Genomic DNA, 18,957 nt, shown 5'->3' with positions numbered 1-18,957 from the left:
TCAGTAACGGTTTTTCAAAGTTTCATATGAAATTTCATGACAATTCTTTGTTCTAATAAAACACTTAAAATTTTTTTGGCAAAACAAAAACACAGATGTTATTCAAACAAAGGCCACGGTCACACTAATAGGTTTACAGAAACTGGAGTGGCAACAATCGAAAGAGAAGGCTTCATGCTTTACAGCTGTCGGTTTTATGAATTTGGCGCATGTGCAGTTCTTCTGTAGCAGCATTAGTCTCGTTATTTAATAGCCACACCTTGTGTGTAATTTAAGTTTTAAATATAATAAATTAATATGTAACAGTACTACAGTACTCATTATTCCTAATTAAAAAATAAAATAAAATAAATAAATCAGTCATATGAGTTTGGCGACAACTATAGAGGTTAGATACTGAACTATGTTGCATTCTTCATTGTAAAGTGATAGGGATGTCTGTATGATTACATGCATTAATTACATTATATACATTAGTTACAGGCTAAAGAAAAAAAAATTTACTTTCTTTTTTGTTCATTGAGGTACTGCACCAAATTTGCTAGTGTTACAGCAGATAGACCTACTGATGAAAAAGTAAAAACAGCAAAATTTTTTGGTGTCAATTTAATATATATCTAAATATAAAATTTTCTGTGATGGGATCATTGTATTGAGGCATTTTCATTATTAAAAAGTTATCAAGGTATAATGTGAAAACCTTAAATACATCTATTTATCATGTATTTCTTCATACACATAATTCCTATTCTATACATTTTTGTAAAACTTAGAGAAGTCATTTACAAGAGATATTTATTTTTAAAAAAAAATGACTATATGAACTATGAAAATTTTGGATAGAGAGAGCGTATTCTAAAACTGGAATTTATCACTATTCCTTCAATTTTCATTTGAGAATATATTAATTACGTTGTAGGAAAATATTTTTTACTTCCCATTAAATTATGTTCAAAACACCAAGTTTAGTCATAGGTAAACACACACTCATAATTCAAAACTATATGAGTGGAAAAAATCTTTTATTGTTGTAAAAGATATTTTCTGATTTGACATTTAAAGGATGTAGCCATGAATAATTTAAGAGACTTCATGTCTCAAAAAACAAATCTTTTTCTAAATAAATCCTATTATGAAAATTAAAATTAAATTATTAAATTAATTAATTTAAATTTATTTAATTTATTATTATTTTAATTAAATTTAAATTAATTAATTAAATTATTATGAATGAGTTGTTGTAAAGTATTTAATTTGGTAGATGAGTTACTTATATTGACAGCTAATATAACTTAAATATTATCGGCATGGGTTGATGTTATAAACAAGTAATTTAGTATTTAATTTGCTTTAAAAATTCTGTATTGAGTTTTGTCATGAACACTGCAAAACTACAAAATTAAATGAAGAATTACTGTTTAAAAAAAAAAAAAATTAGCAGAGGAAAGCTACAGAGATCCAGAAAAAAACATTACCTTCTAAAAAAATTTAAAATGGTTAAATACACTTACAAAAATGGTATAACAATTATTAAAATACATATTTCTTCTAAGACTGTCATATCAATAAACAGAAATTGCTTGTTGATAATCTTTCCGTTACTTTAACAACAAAGCCAGTGTGCTAATGACAGCAGAAAATAAAACTAATGATAACTAGGTATGTACAGACAGAATAGTACATTTATTTTTAGATTTTTTAGAATGTGCAAATGACGGGATATAACATTGTATTAATATTATGAAAAATTATAAACACTCATTTCAAATTATATGGAAATTGTTCATCCAAAGGAAATTATGAAGCAACACAATTTCTTCTTTAGTAGAGATACTCCACTAAAAACAGCACCATAGGTGGTGCTGTTTTTAATCATCCCTTCTTCTGAAAGGTAGGAAACCTTTAATATGTAGCTGAATAATATATCTGATCTATATATTGTTTATTCATTTCACATAATATTTTTTTAATGTAGTTATTTGTAAGTTTATTTTGTTCAAGTATATAGAGATCATGATTTTTATGTGCTGTGGTTAATGTTTTTACATATGTGTCCTATTTCTGTGAGATGATTTGAAAAATTTGATTCTACTATGTGTTCAGTTTATAAATTAAAAAAAAAATACATTAAATGAATAAACATAATATAGCTTAAGTGCTTTATTATACTGCATCCTAAAGTGGTAACTTTTTAGATGGGTGCCATTAACAAGACTGTTACCGTTAACTCCTTCGAAGAAGTTGCTACCTAAATTTATTTGAAAGGCTTTTAAAAGAAGAAACAATTGAAAATTTTCATATAATTTGAAAGTGAGTAGTTTATAATAAATTTAAAATGTAATGTTTCATCATGCTGTTCAACAAATTGTGTATTATCAAATTAGAATTTGTTAATAATAAATGAGGATAAAGTTAATACTCACAAAAAAGGTCATGTGGCGGGGGAAGATAATTATAGAATATTTTATAACCCTTAATTATTCCATTATGGGTACCAACAGGAGGAGAAAGCCATGAGAGATGAAGGCTGATTGAACTAACTGCTTTGCATTCTATATCCTGAGGAGCCTCTTCTGGTGCTGTTAAACAAATTAAATAGTCACAGATTTTCATGAAAACTAATAAGACTATTATGTTACACTTAAATAGCACAGAACCATTAAAGGAAATATCAAATTTATTTTTGTAATGTGTGCTCTCTAAACTTGGGTAGCCAGCTAAAAAAAAAACTAATTAAAAAAAAAAAATGGGATTGTTATTTAGTGTTTTACAAGAAAAGTAGTACGCACATAGGGTAAATATATTTTCAGTCAAAATTGGTTAATTTAGTTAGTTAATTTAAAACCTACTGTTTCTTTATTATTTTTTATAGGTTAAATTTAATATTTCTGTTTCTCTATTCCAAATGTTTGATATGCTTCATTTTTAAAATTCTTATCGATTAACTATTTAAGTATTTTAACCCTTGCTGTTTTCCCCCAGAGAGAAAATAAATTTCTAAAATAAATTTTAATTTTATGTGTTCGGGTTAGATTATGGTTGTTATTCATCCATCATCTGTTTACAACACATCTCTTTAATAAATTTTGACTAGGCTATTATCCAAATGATGTAACATAGACGTCACTCTTTCTGGTATGACAGCCATGTCAGTTTTATTTTCTTCAAAAAATATTCTCGTTTCTCTTCTTGTGTGCCTATGAAGATTATCTGAAACTTAACTGAACTCACATATGTTAACATATACATAAGTTAGAACACTTCAGTTAATAATCAAATCAGTATACTACAATTAAATTACTGGAATGAAAATATTTATAGCTTATTTGCATGTGTTGTTCATATACACCAACATCTATTCAGGTGATGATAATTCTCATGCGTTTCCCCCACCAAAAAAAAAAAAAACAAAAAAAAAACATCTATTCATCTATGTGTTGATGATATTTGTCCTGAGTTTGATATAAATGGTAGTTCTTATTGGCACCTAACAGATGCTATATCACTTGATTTAGGCGGTAGACAACTTTATTATAATCTGATTTCAATTAAAAAACCATTTCTGTCTGAGGGTGTAAAAAAATATAAATGTAACTTTTTATATGTTATGTATTCTTATTCTTCATTGATTTCCTAAATAATAATTATGTTCTGTTATTCAATGAATACTTTCCTGAAAAAAAATGTGCATATATATACACAACAGGGGTTTTTTTTTTAACTAATGACAGAAATTGTTTTTTTTTAACCTTTTTGTAAGTTTTTCTTATTTATTTATTTATTTTTTGCATTATATGAAAAAAACAACTGAAACAGCAAACCTTATTGAATCATAATACGTAAAATTTTGTTATTATACTTTAATATGTCAACCAACCATTTATCTATACCGATCTAAATAGTTTCTCTCTTTAGTTGTATAATGCACCTCAGGGGTAATTTTATTCTTGATAGATTCTATCTTTTTAAAAACTTAAGCAGTTACTCAGAACAGAAATATTATCCTTAAAAGTTGCTAAGAATAGTTCCATCCACTATGATTTTACTGTTACTAAGCATAACTTTATTGTTATTAGTGATGTGTGTGTATTTTATAAGGAATGATGTAACATAGGATACAAAGAATGATGATTAAAGTTTATCATAAACTTTAAGCATAACAACTTTAGGATCTTCTGCATTTGCCACTGATAACCTTTTTTAATTTTTAATAAATAGATAAATAATTTTTCATGTTATTTCCGTGTAGAAATAAAACTTTTACCTGCTTGTTCTGTAGTTGCAGTTATTTCTTGGCTTGTAGGACCTGCTCCTACTCTGTTGAATGCCTGTAGGGCTAATTTGTATTGTGTATAACTATTTAAACCATTGAACACGTATGGTGGTGGATGAGCATTTGGAATAACAGTCTGAACTGTACTAAAATTATATCGTCCTTCACTATAAAATAAGGAAATAAATAAATAAGGAGGATAATATAAATATAATAATAATTATGCATATCTATACACAAATTAAATAGCAGTCATTTACCAAAATAATTACAGTTACTTCATTCATCATTCTCACATAAATATAAAAGCCGAATCACAAATCACTTTTTTAAATACTGATTGCTTTACCTTTTACTTATAACCATAAGCACTGATACACTGTAAGATCAATGAAAAATGTGTCTGTGAATTCATGATTATATCATAAAGATTTTGTTCAGCCAGGAGATTTGATAATATCCCTCACTTTCTGTTTTTTTTAAACTATCTAAAATCATGTTCTTATCCATAGGATCATCTTGATTATATGTATAAGATATTGCTGTTTAACTGCAATAACTGATTTAAATTTAGTGTATAAAATCACACACTGTGTTTTCTGATGGAACACTGCCATTACACTAACTGAGACAGTAAGTGTGCTAACCAATTTGCATCTTTACAGGGCAAAGTTGCTGCAATGACCAAAACAAAAACTCTGAACTTTTCAACACAGTTCACTGAATAATCAAATAACCTTAGCTATTTTACATTTAAATCATCTAAATTTTTTTCAGTGTTCCTTTATTTTTACATTATACTGCTATGGAAACCAGTTAAGGCTAAACTTAAGATGATAAATTATATTTAACAGACTTTATTAAAATGGTGATTGTTTACATTGATTAAGCTGTAATTTTCATAACAGACATACTCACAAAAAAAAAATCGTAATTATACAGTAATATGAAAGGAAAATTACTAATACATAACATATTTATCATTATTATTAACAAGAAAGACCGAATCATTCTATAGGGGTTATAAAATAATATGTTCTAGAATAAATAAATTTAGCTAAAAATCAAAAATCAGTTAATTGGTTGATGATCTGATTTTGATAAAAAGTAACAATGAATTTATCTATTGAAAACTGTCAAGAGTGAACAGTCAGTAAAAAAAAAATCAAATTATCTACTTTTAAGTTTTTCAGCGTATAATAAAAGAAAATCAGAAATGGGAAACAATTCTAAAACTAAATGTGCCACAAAAACATACTATTAGAAGGAAAAAAGGTAGTAAAATAAATTATTTTAAATCTCATTAAATACTGGTATTTATAAAGCCAAAATTCTGCTGGGTGGATGTAGTGTATATAATATGTTGTTTCCCATAGCAAGTGAGATTTGTGTATTTACTACATTTCATAGTCAGCGTTGAATTATTAGAGCAGTGATTTTCCCCCCTTGGGGACATTAAATGACTCAAAGATGGACTAAATAATAAAGAAGGATTATATATACTTGCAGTATAACTGTTTAAAATTCAGAGTTATAATAAATACATTGATAATCTTAATAAATAAATAAATAAATCATAAGTAAATCAACAACTTACAGCTGATTTAAAAGCCCTAGAAATTTTCTTCAGACAAAATATATTTTTCACATTTTAATCTATATGAAAATCGATTCAAAAATAAAATAATTACTATTCTCTCTAGTTGCAAGAAAAATGAACAGTTAACTTCTATGACTCCTTAATTAATAGAAGATTGATTTTAGAACTTGATTAATAGAACTTGATTTTGTTCAGTTGCATCTTTGTTTAAAAATAAACATTTGATTATTAATTTTTTGTCCCATTCCCAACAAAATTTATGGAGGAGTTAATGATAAAATTTTACCCTAAAAGGAGACACCAGTTAGAAAATATTTAGGAATTACTGTGCTAGAGGATGAAGTGGCAGTTGGATAAATCCAATCTAAAGGCAGAAAAAAAAATAATAAAATTAAATCTAAAGGCAGTTGGGTAAGATCCTAATCTTACCCAAGAATGAAGTTCCTATTCCTAATCTTAAGAGTGAAGTTCAGGCTGGGAGGTCATACAAAAAATTTGACTTTGAATCCAGTCTTAGCTAGATCTAAACTAGCAAGCTCTGGAGTGAAAATGAGTGCTTTGAACTGTCTAGACCCTATTCAGCATATTCAAATGAATAATAAATTACTCATTATTAATTAAAATGATTGATGAAAGGTTCAAAATGATAATGAATGTCATAAGCTCATACCTAGCTTGCTTTATTCCTATGTAGTAACCTAGAATAGGGCCATTTCTTTCATCTGGATGAGGCGGTGACCATGATAGCTGTAAACTTGTTGGCCCAACACTTGATATAATAACATCAACTGGAGGTCCTGATGGCACTTCAGATTCAGTCATAGCACTCACTGTCATACTGGGTTGGCTTGGACCTAATGCATTGACGGCTATCACACGAATAAAATAAGTCTTATGTGGTTTTAAGTCACTAATAACAACCCAAGTGTTTAATTCACCATATTTTGGGAATTCTGGCCAATTATCTGGAAAATTAAATTGAATATAATGTTATTCTCATAGATAATACAATTTTTTAAATACAAACTAAGCAGTTATTGAAACAAAGTGAACAAAAGTATGTTCAAAACTAAAAATATTTTTGTTTACATTAACTTAGTCATTTTATATTAAACAATCATCAGTAAACTATGAAGAAAAAGTATAAATAAATAAAAAAAGAAGAAATTATAATAATAATAATTTATATATTAGTGTTATTGTAATATTAATAATAATTGGTAATAGTGTTCATGAGTTCTGTTTATTTGTCAATTAATGTATTTTTATAAGTATAAAAAAAGAGCATGAATCCAACTAGGCCAACTAGGTTTAGATTTTAATAAATATCTTTGTAAATGATTTTTAAGCATACTTTTTCCACTTCAATAAACAGGTTTCAATTGAAGCATATCAATAAGAAATAAAATTCCAGAGTAAGATTTTGGAAGTGACTAAACAGCCACTTTTTTCTTTTTCTCTACAGGTTACTGTGTAAGTCTGAATTGCAAGGTATTATTTGTATGTTTTTGCTTTCTATTACAGTAGAAATGATTTCATCTCTGAAAACCTCTTGCAATAACTTCGTGGACTGCCTGGCTGTATGTGTGGTTGTGTTGTGTTGTTGAATCCAAGCATTATTAATTTCATCCTTGGTTAGCTCTCCCATGAACTGGTGAATAATTTCATAATAACAAGCTGAATTTATTGTTTTTGCATAGAATATTGGGCAAACTATTCTTATCCTATTCAATCCTAACCATTCTTATCCTTGCAACCCACACCCCAATCTTCTTGTCATGTAGAGGAATTTCATATACAGCATGTGGGTTGTTCGTAGACTATAAATGTGAGTACTTTATGTGTATGCACATACCTTAATAAATGGAACCATGACTCATTGGTACAGAAAACATAATTCAAAAAATTGTCAGAATTGTCCATTAGGAACTGTTGAAACCATTCACAATATTTAATTAGTTTTCTGGAGTCTATGGCCAAAACTTTTGTACGACTTTCACTTTATGTGGGGTGAGACTAAGGTTCTTATGAATTGCCTTGTGTGCGTTACAACAGCCATATTTTTCTGTTGGGAAAAATTTTCATGGACTTGCTGGTGCTATATTGTTTAGCAATTGATATGTCTTGCAGTTTTTCATTGAGTATTGATGTTCTACCACTTTGCTCATAGCCCTTTACCGATCCCAACTCCCTAAATTTCTTGATTTGCACTTTTATACTATGTTGATGTGGAATTGGTGTACTTTGAAATCTAACAGAAAACTGGTCTTTCATTGTCTGTAAAGTCATTATGCTCACAGAAAATGTATTCAATGAGAAATATTCACTATTTTAAAGTTAACACCATTCTGAGTGCACATGGAAAGACGCGGAATCAACTGTTCAAGGGTAACAAACACACAATGAACAAAAAAACCAGATATACCTTATCATTTCAAGATCACCAGCCTGACTGGCTCATAGGAGTAAACTTCACACAACGCAGGGTTACCAACCTTTGCAGAAAACATTACTCATAGCACATGGAATACAATCCCTCAACATATAATCATGTTTATATAGGTGTATAGTTACTTTTTGAATGCACTATACTTTTCTTACATCATGCTCATAGCTTCATATTTTAAAGACTAAAAATAAATTTAATTATAGTTTTAAACAATTACATTATTATTTCAAAATATTACTGTAAACAATATCTACAACTTGAAAATGTCTTAGTAATGAGTGATTTAAGGAGGAAATTTTTTTTGTATTATTCTAGGTATTAGAATTGAAAACATTTTGAGATGAGTCAGCAGTTTCATATACAATTTAATTACAATATAACAATTATGCTTTTCTGAGAATTCAGTTTGTGTTATATGAATAGGAACTGAAAATTCTGATGTAGTACATATTTTATATATATATATATATATATATATATATATATATATTTTATTATGGTTTATTTAATACCAAATGCTGTAAACATTTCAGTTAATTAGTGGGGGTGCTGCCCCAGAAAATGTTTTTCTGGGCATTTTCAAGGCCATGGTTAAAGTTTTCTGTAAAATAAAAGAACTGAAAAAAAATGAATCAAATAGAATAGTTGGAAGTGGGATAATAATCTAATTCTACACTTGATAACATCAAGTGGAAATAGGGGATGCTGCAGTTCCACAGTGCTTATAGATGAGTCGCCACTGATTTTAATGTGATCAAGTATTTAAAAACCAAATATGAAAGTTATTATTAGCAATGTTTCTTGCAAAATAACTGCTGATGAGGTACTAAAAATGATCAGAGTAGATACAAAATAAAAATGATCTTTAATATTACTTTCAGTAACTTAAAACATGTATTCCTTCAGCTGAAGGTAATACTTCACCCAAAATAATGCCATGTACAGCTATAGAAAAACGTTTTACATTATAACATACATTAATTACCAAATTGTTCTTAAAGTACATCACAATACAGCATAAAATTGTTCTCAATAAACCTATAAACTTCCTAGCATAATATATTTTATAGGATTTGAAGTGAAGTCATCAATGAATTTTATCTTCTAGTAGTAAACTAAAAAATAAAAATTTTATCTTCTAGTAGTAAAATATGCTAGCAGTTACAAAATTTCCATCCTACTGCATCATAACTGTTATTGCTAGCTCTAAAATAGTTTGAACAAGGTTTAAAAGAAAAAATATGTTTTATAAGTAATTAAAGAATGAAAACAAGTTTAAACAATATTGTTGCACATTTAATGAACAATATGTAATAAATAAATAATAACTTAAATAAATAAATAAATAATAACAATAAATAATACAATTTTTACTTTTACTATTTTTTCTTGAAATCTGATTGTTAGATTGCTCTTTAATACAGGATAATAACTAACACAGGATAATTAAAGAGCGTGCAGGTGACAATTTTGTATGTAGTATAATATTTTTTCAATTTTTAAAAATTTATTTAAATATATATATGTAAAATCTATGACACTCCCCCAGTAACATAAGGATTTGAACGCAGGGTCATACATCTAAATCAGTTTGGCTGTTGAGTTGCTGCAGTGGAAGAAGCATACATACATATACCCTAAATACATTACTTCCTTTTTGGGCAGTACAAAACAAATTTTGGCAGTGCAAATATATATTACTGATCAGTTTGCCCTTTAAACAAAGATTTAAAGTTGTAAAGAAACCATTTTAAGAAACTCTAAACCAGTATTATTTAAGGAATATTTGCCCTTAAATTCTTTGTATTAAAACAATTTCACTGATCCTAGTTAGCATCTTTGGTGTGTCTATTTTGTTTTTAATTTTTAAATAACATTATTTCCAGTTTCTAAAAGAAGTATGTTCAGTTACAATTTCAACTCAAGCAGCTGCAGTGAATGTGGATTCCTTTCTTTTTGTTTATAAGTATGCTTAAAATATGGTGGTCAACTGATGAGGATTCTCTATCATATTTACTACTCATGGAGTGTCAAATGATATTAGAAATGCTATAAATGTATATAACATTGCTACTACTATCTCTCTCTCCCTCTTTTTTATATATATGTATGTGTGCGTGCATGCATATGTATGTATATATATATATATATATATATATATATATATATTCCCTGAATCATATGTTCTTCTTCTTTAAAGAAATGCAAATCTTTTGAGCAAATTTTTTATTCAGCCACAAAAAATATCTTAAATTTGCAGCAAATTTAACCAGAGCATACACTGCAGAGCTGCAGATAATGCTACTACTATCTCAATAAATTTATGAATCTACTATTTTCATTAAGAATTACCTCGACATGTATGCATGTACAAAGAATTTCTGTAGCCCATAAGCAACAGAGAAAACATTTAGTTCTTATCATGTAGAACCACATTTTGCTACATTAGATCATATCATTCTTCCACTCCTTTATGAAATAAGATTTACACAAATAAAATTCCAAATATTTAAAAAGCAGGAAACCAAGTTTAAAAAACGATTATTTTTACCTAGTTAATGAGTAATATTAATTCTACTCAGCTGTAACTGAAAGTATATAAATAATGATGCAATACATTACTTAAATGAGGGAGTTTAAGGTTCTTGAATTCATTAACTATATGATCAACCATTTAACTTTTTTCATTCACTTGTTAATAAATTTATAAAAATCTTAAAACCTATATATTTATACAATAAATATAATAATTATATTCAATAATTTATTGTATGCTATTTTTTATCATAATAAAATGAATATAAATATAAATTGTACATGTTGATATTGTAAACTGAAGTTGAAACATATGTATTAAATAAAGTGAAATAGAGTGAGATAAAGATAATTAATGATCAATTAATTAAGATTGTAATAAGAAAGATTTACTCTATAATTACAAAGATTTGACATTATAGATAACTCTGTATGTTTGTTGTCATTAAAGAATGGTAATTTGATTTTCAATAAATTACTCCACAATTCCATGAGCAAAAATCCTGCTCCTCTTTTCAGCTCACATCATTAATTCTTACTACAACCAGTTCTAACCTACTCACATCTCCCTTTAAATCATATAGGCTACTAATGTATATCGACTTCTAGTACGTCATTCTCTGGCTTGAATGAAATACTTCAGGATTATTTTCCTGTATGAGCTTCGATACTTTCTGATGACAATCTTTTGAGCCATTCAAAAAAATTGACCAGAAATTCAAATGGGAGAGTATTTTATTTCCAGAATGTTTTTCCCACAGGACGTCATCACTAAAAATTATTAAAAAAAAAGTGGAATGAGGAAAAATTCCGTCAGAAAATATGGCTACAATTTTATACTGATTTCAGCCATACAATACTCAAAACCTGAAATATATAAGTTCTAATTTTTTATAGTTCAGGCTAAATTGATTAACTGGTGCCAACAGCTACTGAGAGTTTTGCTGCTGTATAAGAGAAATTATTATTTAATATGATCTCTCCACAGATATACACTTGTTATGCTAGCACCTCTTATGCAGCTGTCTACTTTTTAAACTTATATAAGCTCTCTTATCGAAGACAAGTTCCACTATTTGATACAGGATAGAGGGAGATTAAATTAATATTCAATAAGTAATTTTTCATTCATGTAAACAGTTATAATGTAAAGACATTACCTGTATTAATGGTATAAGCTATGCTATAATATAGAATGGGGCTATTGTTGTCAGTTGGTTCACTCCATGCCACTTTTATCTCCCTGCTTTTACATTCAATAATATGAACATCCCATGGTGGTTCAGGTGCATCTGAAAAATGATAAAATTCTACAGTACTTATTTTATAAAAAATCGAATATACTAGGAGTATGCTAGAGTATACTAGAGAATGCTAGGTGCAGGAGTAATTAGATGAGTAAACTGTTGAAAATAGTTTACTGTTCGAAACTGAAATACGTCAGTTTACTTTCTTGGATTAGCTTACGTTTTAACCTTAGCAAAAAAAGCCTATTTAATGACAGAGATTACGTATTATGTTATAGTGTTATCTAATTTTAAAAGGCCTATAACAGATAAAGTATTTATAAGACTGTAATAATAAATGATACTACTTTTTTTTAATGAGTTTTTATTTCTTTAAAACCTAAACAAATATTAGTTAATGCTTTTAATATCTTTTCTCAACAGTTTACCATTTTTATAAAGAAAAAACTTTACAAGATTATTTGGATACTGCTGTTTTCAAAGACTGAATATGATCATTTTTTTAAAGATGTGTCACTTCAGTGGTTCATTTTAGAATGACAGGGATGTCTACAAAATTTATTAAAGGAGTTCTACTTTTATCGACCATTTTGATATACTCAGAACAGATAACTTTCGGTCTGTTTATACATACACTACACACGGTCTTTTGTACATTCACTATTCGCAAACACAGCAGCTTTTGAGTAGCACATGGGATGAAGAGACCATGAGTAATAATATTTTGTGTATGTACGAGGGTTATTTTTTTTCAAGGTCCGATTGGCCACGAAATTAAAACCACAGTGAAAATAAAAAATTGTTTATTTGTAAAAAGTACTTACATAGTTACGCTATTTCTCTACATAGTCGCCACTCCGATTTAGATTTTTGTCATAGTGTGGTACCAACTTTCCAATACCCTCGTCATAGAACGGAGCCACCTGTGTTTTCAGCCATGTTTCTACGCTGGTCTGCAGCTCGATGTCTGTGCCAAAATGTTGTCCTCCTAGCCAGTGTTTCATGTGAGCAATGAGGTAAAAATCGGATGGAGCCAATTCCGAGCTGTATGGTGGGTGAATAAGAAGCGGAGAGGAATGTTGTCATCAGGCATTGTCTTTCTCCATGGCAATCCTCGGCTGCACACTGCAGCTGTAACAAAGAAGCTCCTGCAGTGTTTTCGTTGGGAAGTGTTTGATCACCCACCATACAGCACGGATTGGCAACTATGTAGAGAAGTAGCGTAACTATGTAAGTACTTGTTAAAAATAAAAAAATTTTTAATTTCACTCTGGTTTTATTTTCGTGACCGATCGGACCTTGAAAAAAAATAACTCTTGTACATTGTAATAATTTTCTTCAAATATTTTATTAAGTTTAAAGAAATTTCAAAAAAAAAAAAATTAAAATATAGTACTGCAATGCAAAGTTTAATTTTCTATTTTCATTATGAGATTATACTGCCAAATAGTAGGCAATAAGACTAATTTATTTTGGCAATTTTTCTTGGGAACCCTAGGTATACAAATGACCACAAGAGGTTTTAACTGGTTACCAAATTTACATTACCCTAGAGTATATAAACTGAAATTTTATAAATAATTTTATTTTAATCTTATAGTAGGCTAATGTTTTGTTATTATTCTAATATTTACAGTAAGACCACAAAATTGTTAAATTGAATATTAAAATGGATCTTCTGCTATTTGTATACATCTGGCACCACAAGTCTAACCTTATTTTAGTGCAGTAACTTTTTGTAATATATCTGTTGCTTTAATGTGATATAGTAATAATTTATTTTGAAAATCAAATTGTAATTAAATAAACATGGAGTATTAGATATGATTTAATTTCATAGTTACTCTTACAACCATTCATATGCTACTATAAAGAAGTTTTAATAAGAGAAGCATCCTAAAGAGGTCAGGAATTATTATTGTAACGTGTACCTACTGCGCAACTGGTAGGAGCAGTTGTCACAGTAACTTGGCATCTATATTGCCAAGGTTTAGTGGACAGAAAGAACTGAATAACTGGCTGACCTTTAGCATACAATTGCTTTTTTAAGTTAGAAAGGAATGAAAGAGTAAGGGAAGGAGAATAGAAATGGAGAAAGAATCCGAAGCCAGGTTTAAATAAGGAGCTAGAACTGTGTCAATATTTTTCCTCAAACAGCATTCATTGTTAGAGCAAAACATATGTCATAAGTTGCTTCTATCATCAAGGATACTTTAGCTGACCTAGAGTTTCAGGGTTATTCATTCTTTGAATACAAGACATTAACAAATAAACACATTCTTACTAATCTTTTGAATGATTTTTTATTTCTACAGTCTTTATTTAATTTAGAAATTTTTTTTAAATTTAATCTCATGTATAACAGGTCTTTTGATGATCATATTATGTTATTTGATTTGAATATTATCCTTATTCATTGATTACTATCACTGACATCTTTATTTTTTTTAAAGATTTTACTTAAATATCAGTTTCATACGTATGGCAGCTGCATATATCAATTTCATACATGGAACTGTCAGTAAACCTAGAGATACAAAAATTTATTCTAATGACTTTATTTTATATTCAGAGATCTAATAGTGTTTCCTGAATTTAAAAAATTTTTTTTTGTGATTTTGAATATGATGATACCTCAAAAAAAGATTTTGTATCTAATTTAGCAGTTTAATGTATGTATATTTTATTACATCCATTTTACTGAATTTTTTTTAAAGATTCACATTATTCCTCTGTACTGTTAAATTATATTTAAATTCTATTAAGTAAACCACCTAGTACAGAATATTGAGATAAGACATATCTTACCTAAATTGTTCATCAAAGTACTTTTGTGGGCTCCCACATCCTCAGTCACCATTGAAATGATTCTGTTATTACTTTATTATGCAATATTTGCATAAATATTGCTTACAACACTTAAATTAAGGTAAAATATGTCTTATCTTGGTATTCTGTACTAGGTGGTCTATTTAATAGAATTTAATTTTATATATATATATATATATATATATAGCCAAGCAATTGTAGCAAGGCGCTTGCAGAGGGGAGTAGATGTACGGCTGTAAATAGAGGAAAAAGTCCCTTGCTAGAATGGCTCTGCTCTGTATATATATATATATATATATATATATACACAGTATATGTGAGATGTTACTTTACCATATAAAACTTTTCCCTGAAATTAAGTTAGTCAATTTTTTAATCACTAGAAATTATAGCTATCATTTTATTATATATTTTACTGTAGCTTTGTATAAGTAAGTTGTGTTGTTGTTTTTATTCTGAATGTCATCAGCATATGTAATAGTTTATTAATCAAGTCCATAAATCAATATTAAAACTTTTACTAGACTACTCCTTTATTTGATCATGGATATAAGAAATCAAATGGGACAAGAATAAACTATGAAACATGTAGTTTCGATTTAAGAAGCTGAAGTATGTGTTATAATTTCATCTTCAACAAGCGTATATTTAACCTCAATACATTATTAACTGTTACTAAAGTAAGAATTAAACCACTCAAGTGTAAGGAAATTTTATAGCAGGTTTCCAATGGTCATTAAGATGAGAGTTATATAACTAACTTTTAAAATGTATTAAACATCTCTTGATTGACAATTACTTGTCGAAAGTGAATGAAATGTACAGAAAGCATGTATTATATTAATTTTTAATATAAAAGTTCTAATTATAAGTGATTGTAAGTATACGTTTTAATTCTGCTTATTATAGTCAATCGTGCCACTAATATAAACAAAAATTTGATTTATGATTTATTGCGAATAATTTACTTAAATACAATTAATTATTGTTTTTTAAAAATTTATAAATAGCTCATTGAATGTTACAGTCATTAACCACAAATAAATGCTGTTAAGCATATAGTGAGACTATTCACAACATTGCTTAACTTCAATGAGCTATAGAAACTGCTTTATTAAATGATGTTACAGAATTCGGGATTTTATCCTTCCTTCACATCCTTAAATTTCCAAGATGCTACTCCCTCAATGGTTCTGGTATTATTGACCCATAAACTGTAAGGGAAAAAAAGGTAGGGAAAAATAAAAAAAATTGTGAGGGAAAATATATTATTAATTTACGATTTACACGTATTGGAAAAGGAAAAACTGATAAATTTAATAAATTTTTTATAGATTTTAAAAATAATAAAATATTTGAATTTAAATTACAAGTTGCATAATAAGAAAATAAGACATTCTGGACACAGGAAAAGACAATTAACCCTTAAAAACTAGCGGTTTTCAATATCTAGAATTTTTTCCAGAGTAGAAAATATAAGAGGTTATAAAATAAGATAGAAAATATAAGAGGTTATAAAATAAGAATACAATGTTGAAAGTTGAAGCCACTTCTAATTGACTAGTTAGATCACTTATATTAATTAATGTTGTATAGTCTCAATCTGATTGGGTTATGGTATACTGTTGGTAATATTTTGGAATTGATGATTCTACTACTATAGGAATGTCATAAGGAGTAGCGATTTAGAATAAAAAGAATTAAAAGTGGAAACAAATCACAAATTATGTAGCCACTTTTTATACATCAGTTGCTGTATATCACAAAAGATATAAACATTTTTGATTAATAATTAAAAACTATGCTATAATTTACTAAGTGTACATGAATCCAAGCAGAAGAATATATAAAAAACACTATAAAATTTTCAATAGCTTATGAAATTTTGGTCAATTACCCTGAACATATAAACTGATAGCAATTTCATCTCTTCCGAAAGCATTTGTTGCAATGCAGACATACTTTCCTGAATCAGAAGCAGTAGCTTGCTTGATAGTCAACTGAGAGGACACAGAATTTTCAGTTATAGTTTCCTTATTCTGATACCTAAAAAAAAATGCATAAAATTTATTAATGAAGTCCGTAAATCAATATTAAAATTTAAAAAATTTAAAGGTCCAAATACATTTAAATTAAAGGATATATTCTTTGTTATAGAATTTTTGGACAAATGATTTACTAGACACCAGCTGCAAGATGTAATGTGTAATTATCAAATTAAAAAGGAGAAAATTTCTCCAAAAGCCTACAACTTACTAATTTTATGTCTCTTTTATTGGAAACTAATTCAATAAAGAACTAATAAAGAAACTAATTCATCTTCTAGTGAATCGTCGCAATATCAGTACTACAAAATATAATTTTTCAACATAATCTAATTATAATGTAGATGAATTCACTTATAATGACACTGATTACAGAAACCTGTCATTTTTTATATAATTTGAAGATTTCTTAAAAATCACATCTGAGTAGTGTTAAAATTGATGACTATAAACATAATGGTATATAAAGACTATTCAGAGAATTTTGTTAAAAAAAACTTACTTGTTAATTTAAAAGTTATTTTAGGTTACCTCCTTTACTCTTCCCAGGAGAGTATAGTATTTCCAGCAGTGTTAGTGTACTTGTCTCAGAAAATGTTTCATTGCTGGAGTGCTTCATGAAAGTCTGTTTTGCAGAATTGTACATATACTCCATGATACATTTCCTTTAATAACTTTAATGTTTGAAATCAGTGGCTGTTTAATGTTGATTTCTGTTTAAACACATTAATGTTCATAGAACCAAGTTGAGAGAATAGGATTGATGAAAAAAATAATCATCATGTGTTTTGCTAAAATCCCTTTTGACTATGAACAAGATGTAGGTCCATTGTTTTAATGCAGCATCCATGAACTGCTATCCCATGCCTCTTGACAATTCTTTCAGTTTGTCTCTAGATAATTGATATGATGTGAAATAGAATTCTATGTTGACTATTTATCCTCACAGGACTAACTCCTAATAAATCTCATACCAGTAAAAAAAAACAAACAATAATACAAACACTGTGAGTATCTTTATCATTCTTTTATTTATATAATGTGATGGTTGTGCTTAGGCATCTACATTGTAATCAATACTACAGTTCCATTTTTCTAATGAAATTTATCAGCCGCCTTTTATCAACCTTTATTTGGACAATCCAGAAGCTACTGACAGTTGACAACTAATGTAGTTTTCTTTTGGCTTTTTCTGTAGTTTTCTTTCAGCTGTTGTGTGATAAATTTTGCACGTAATGAACATGAACAGTACATGAACAGTTTTTCTCTTAAAATTAATAAACACAAAATGTTACAAATTCCTATTTCTTCTTACAATAGATACTAAATTTTTCCAGACAATAACATGCAATTTTCTGGGAATATTGTGACTCAGTAACAGTGTGGCTTAGTAAAGCTATTGAGGTCATGGTCTTCAGTTATTATTCTGCCTAATTTGAAACAAATAATTCATAACATGGCGTGATGCATGACTCGTATATTCCTCTTTATTATTTTATGTTAACGTTTAAAAGGCCTCAATTAAAGATTTCTAAAATTTAAAACAATGCTTGACATGTTCATCAATATTCATGTTTGACAGCGTTCATCTTCATTCATCTTTTTCAACAAAAAAAATTAAAAAAGAACATAAACTCACTTAAAAAACTATAAAACATATGCTATGAGTAACAGTGTTGCTTGGTTACATAAGTAATGAGGGAAATATAGTACAAAAGAAACTAAAAAACAATTCACTACTTAATACATAGCAAATTTGGATGCTTTCTTCAAAGATCTATTTTCTTGATAGACCTTACTTATATAACTTAAAAATAACAAAAATTTTGTATACAAAAATTCAAAATATGCTTTTATAATGAACACTGTTTACACTGCAGTAGTTTATTTATTAAAAAATAGATAAATATTAATAAGAAAACAAACAAAAATTTTACACCATTTTGATAAATGCTTAATACAACACTTTGTACTACTTG

General features: G+C 27.9%; 1 protein-coding gene across 1 annotated transcript in view; it reads right to left on the bottom strand.

Annotated features, from left to right (window-relative positions):
* Window positions 1–18,957, bottom strand: part of LOC142322618 (cell adhesion molecule Dscam1-like) — a 67,756-nt gene that overhangs the window by 230 nt on the left and 48,569 nt on the right. Inside the window, exons 10-14 of the mRNA XM_075361694.1 lie at window positions 16,831–16,979; window positions 12,018–12,149; window positions 6,544–6,838; window positions 4,265–4,440; window positions 2,424–2,579 (exon numbers count right to left, since the gene is read on the bottom strand). Coding sequence (XP_075217809.1) covers window positions 2,424–2,579; window positions 4,265–4,440; window positions 6,544–6,838; window positions 12,018–12,149; window positions 16,831–16,979 — 908 coding nt within the window. The remainder of the gene's footprint in view (window positions 1–2,423; window positions 2,580–4,264; window positions 4,441–6,543; window positions 6,839–12,017; window positions 12,150–16,830; window positions 16,980–18,957) is intronic.

This window comes from Lycorma delicatula, chromosome 4 (genome assembly GCF_047948215.1).
Source record: "Lycorma delicatula isolate Av1 chromosome 4, ASM4794821v1, whole genome shotgun sequence".
Taxonomy (NCBI): Eukaryota; Metazoa; Arthropoda; class Insecta; order Hemiptera; family Fulgoridae; genus Lycorma; species Lycorma delicatula.
The sequence above is the reverse complement of the archived record's forward strand: the minus strand, read 5'-3'. Positions and strand labels throughout refer to the sequence as shown.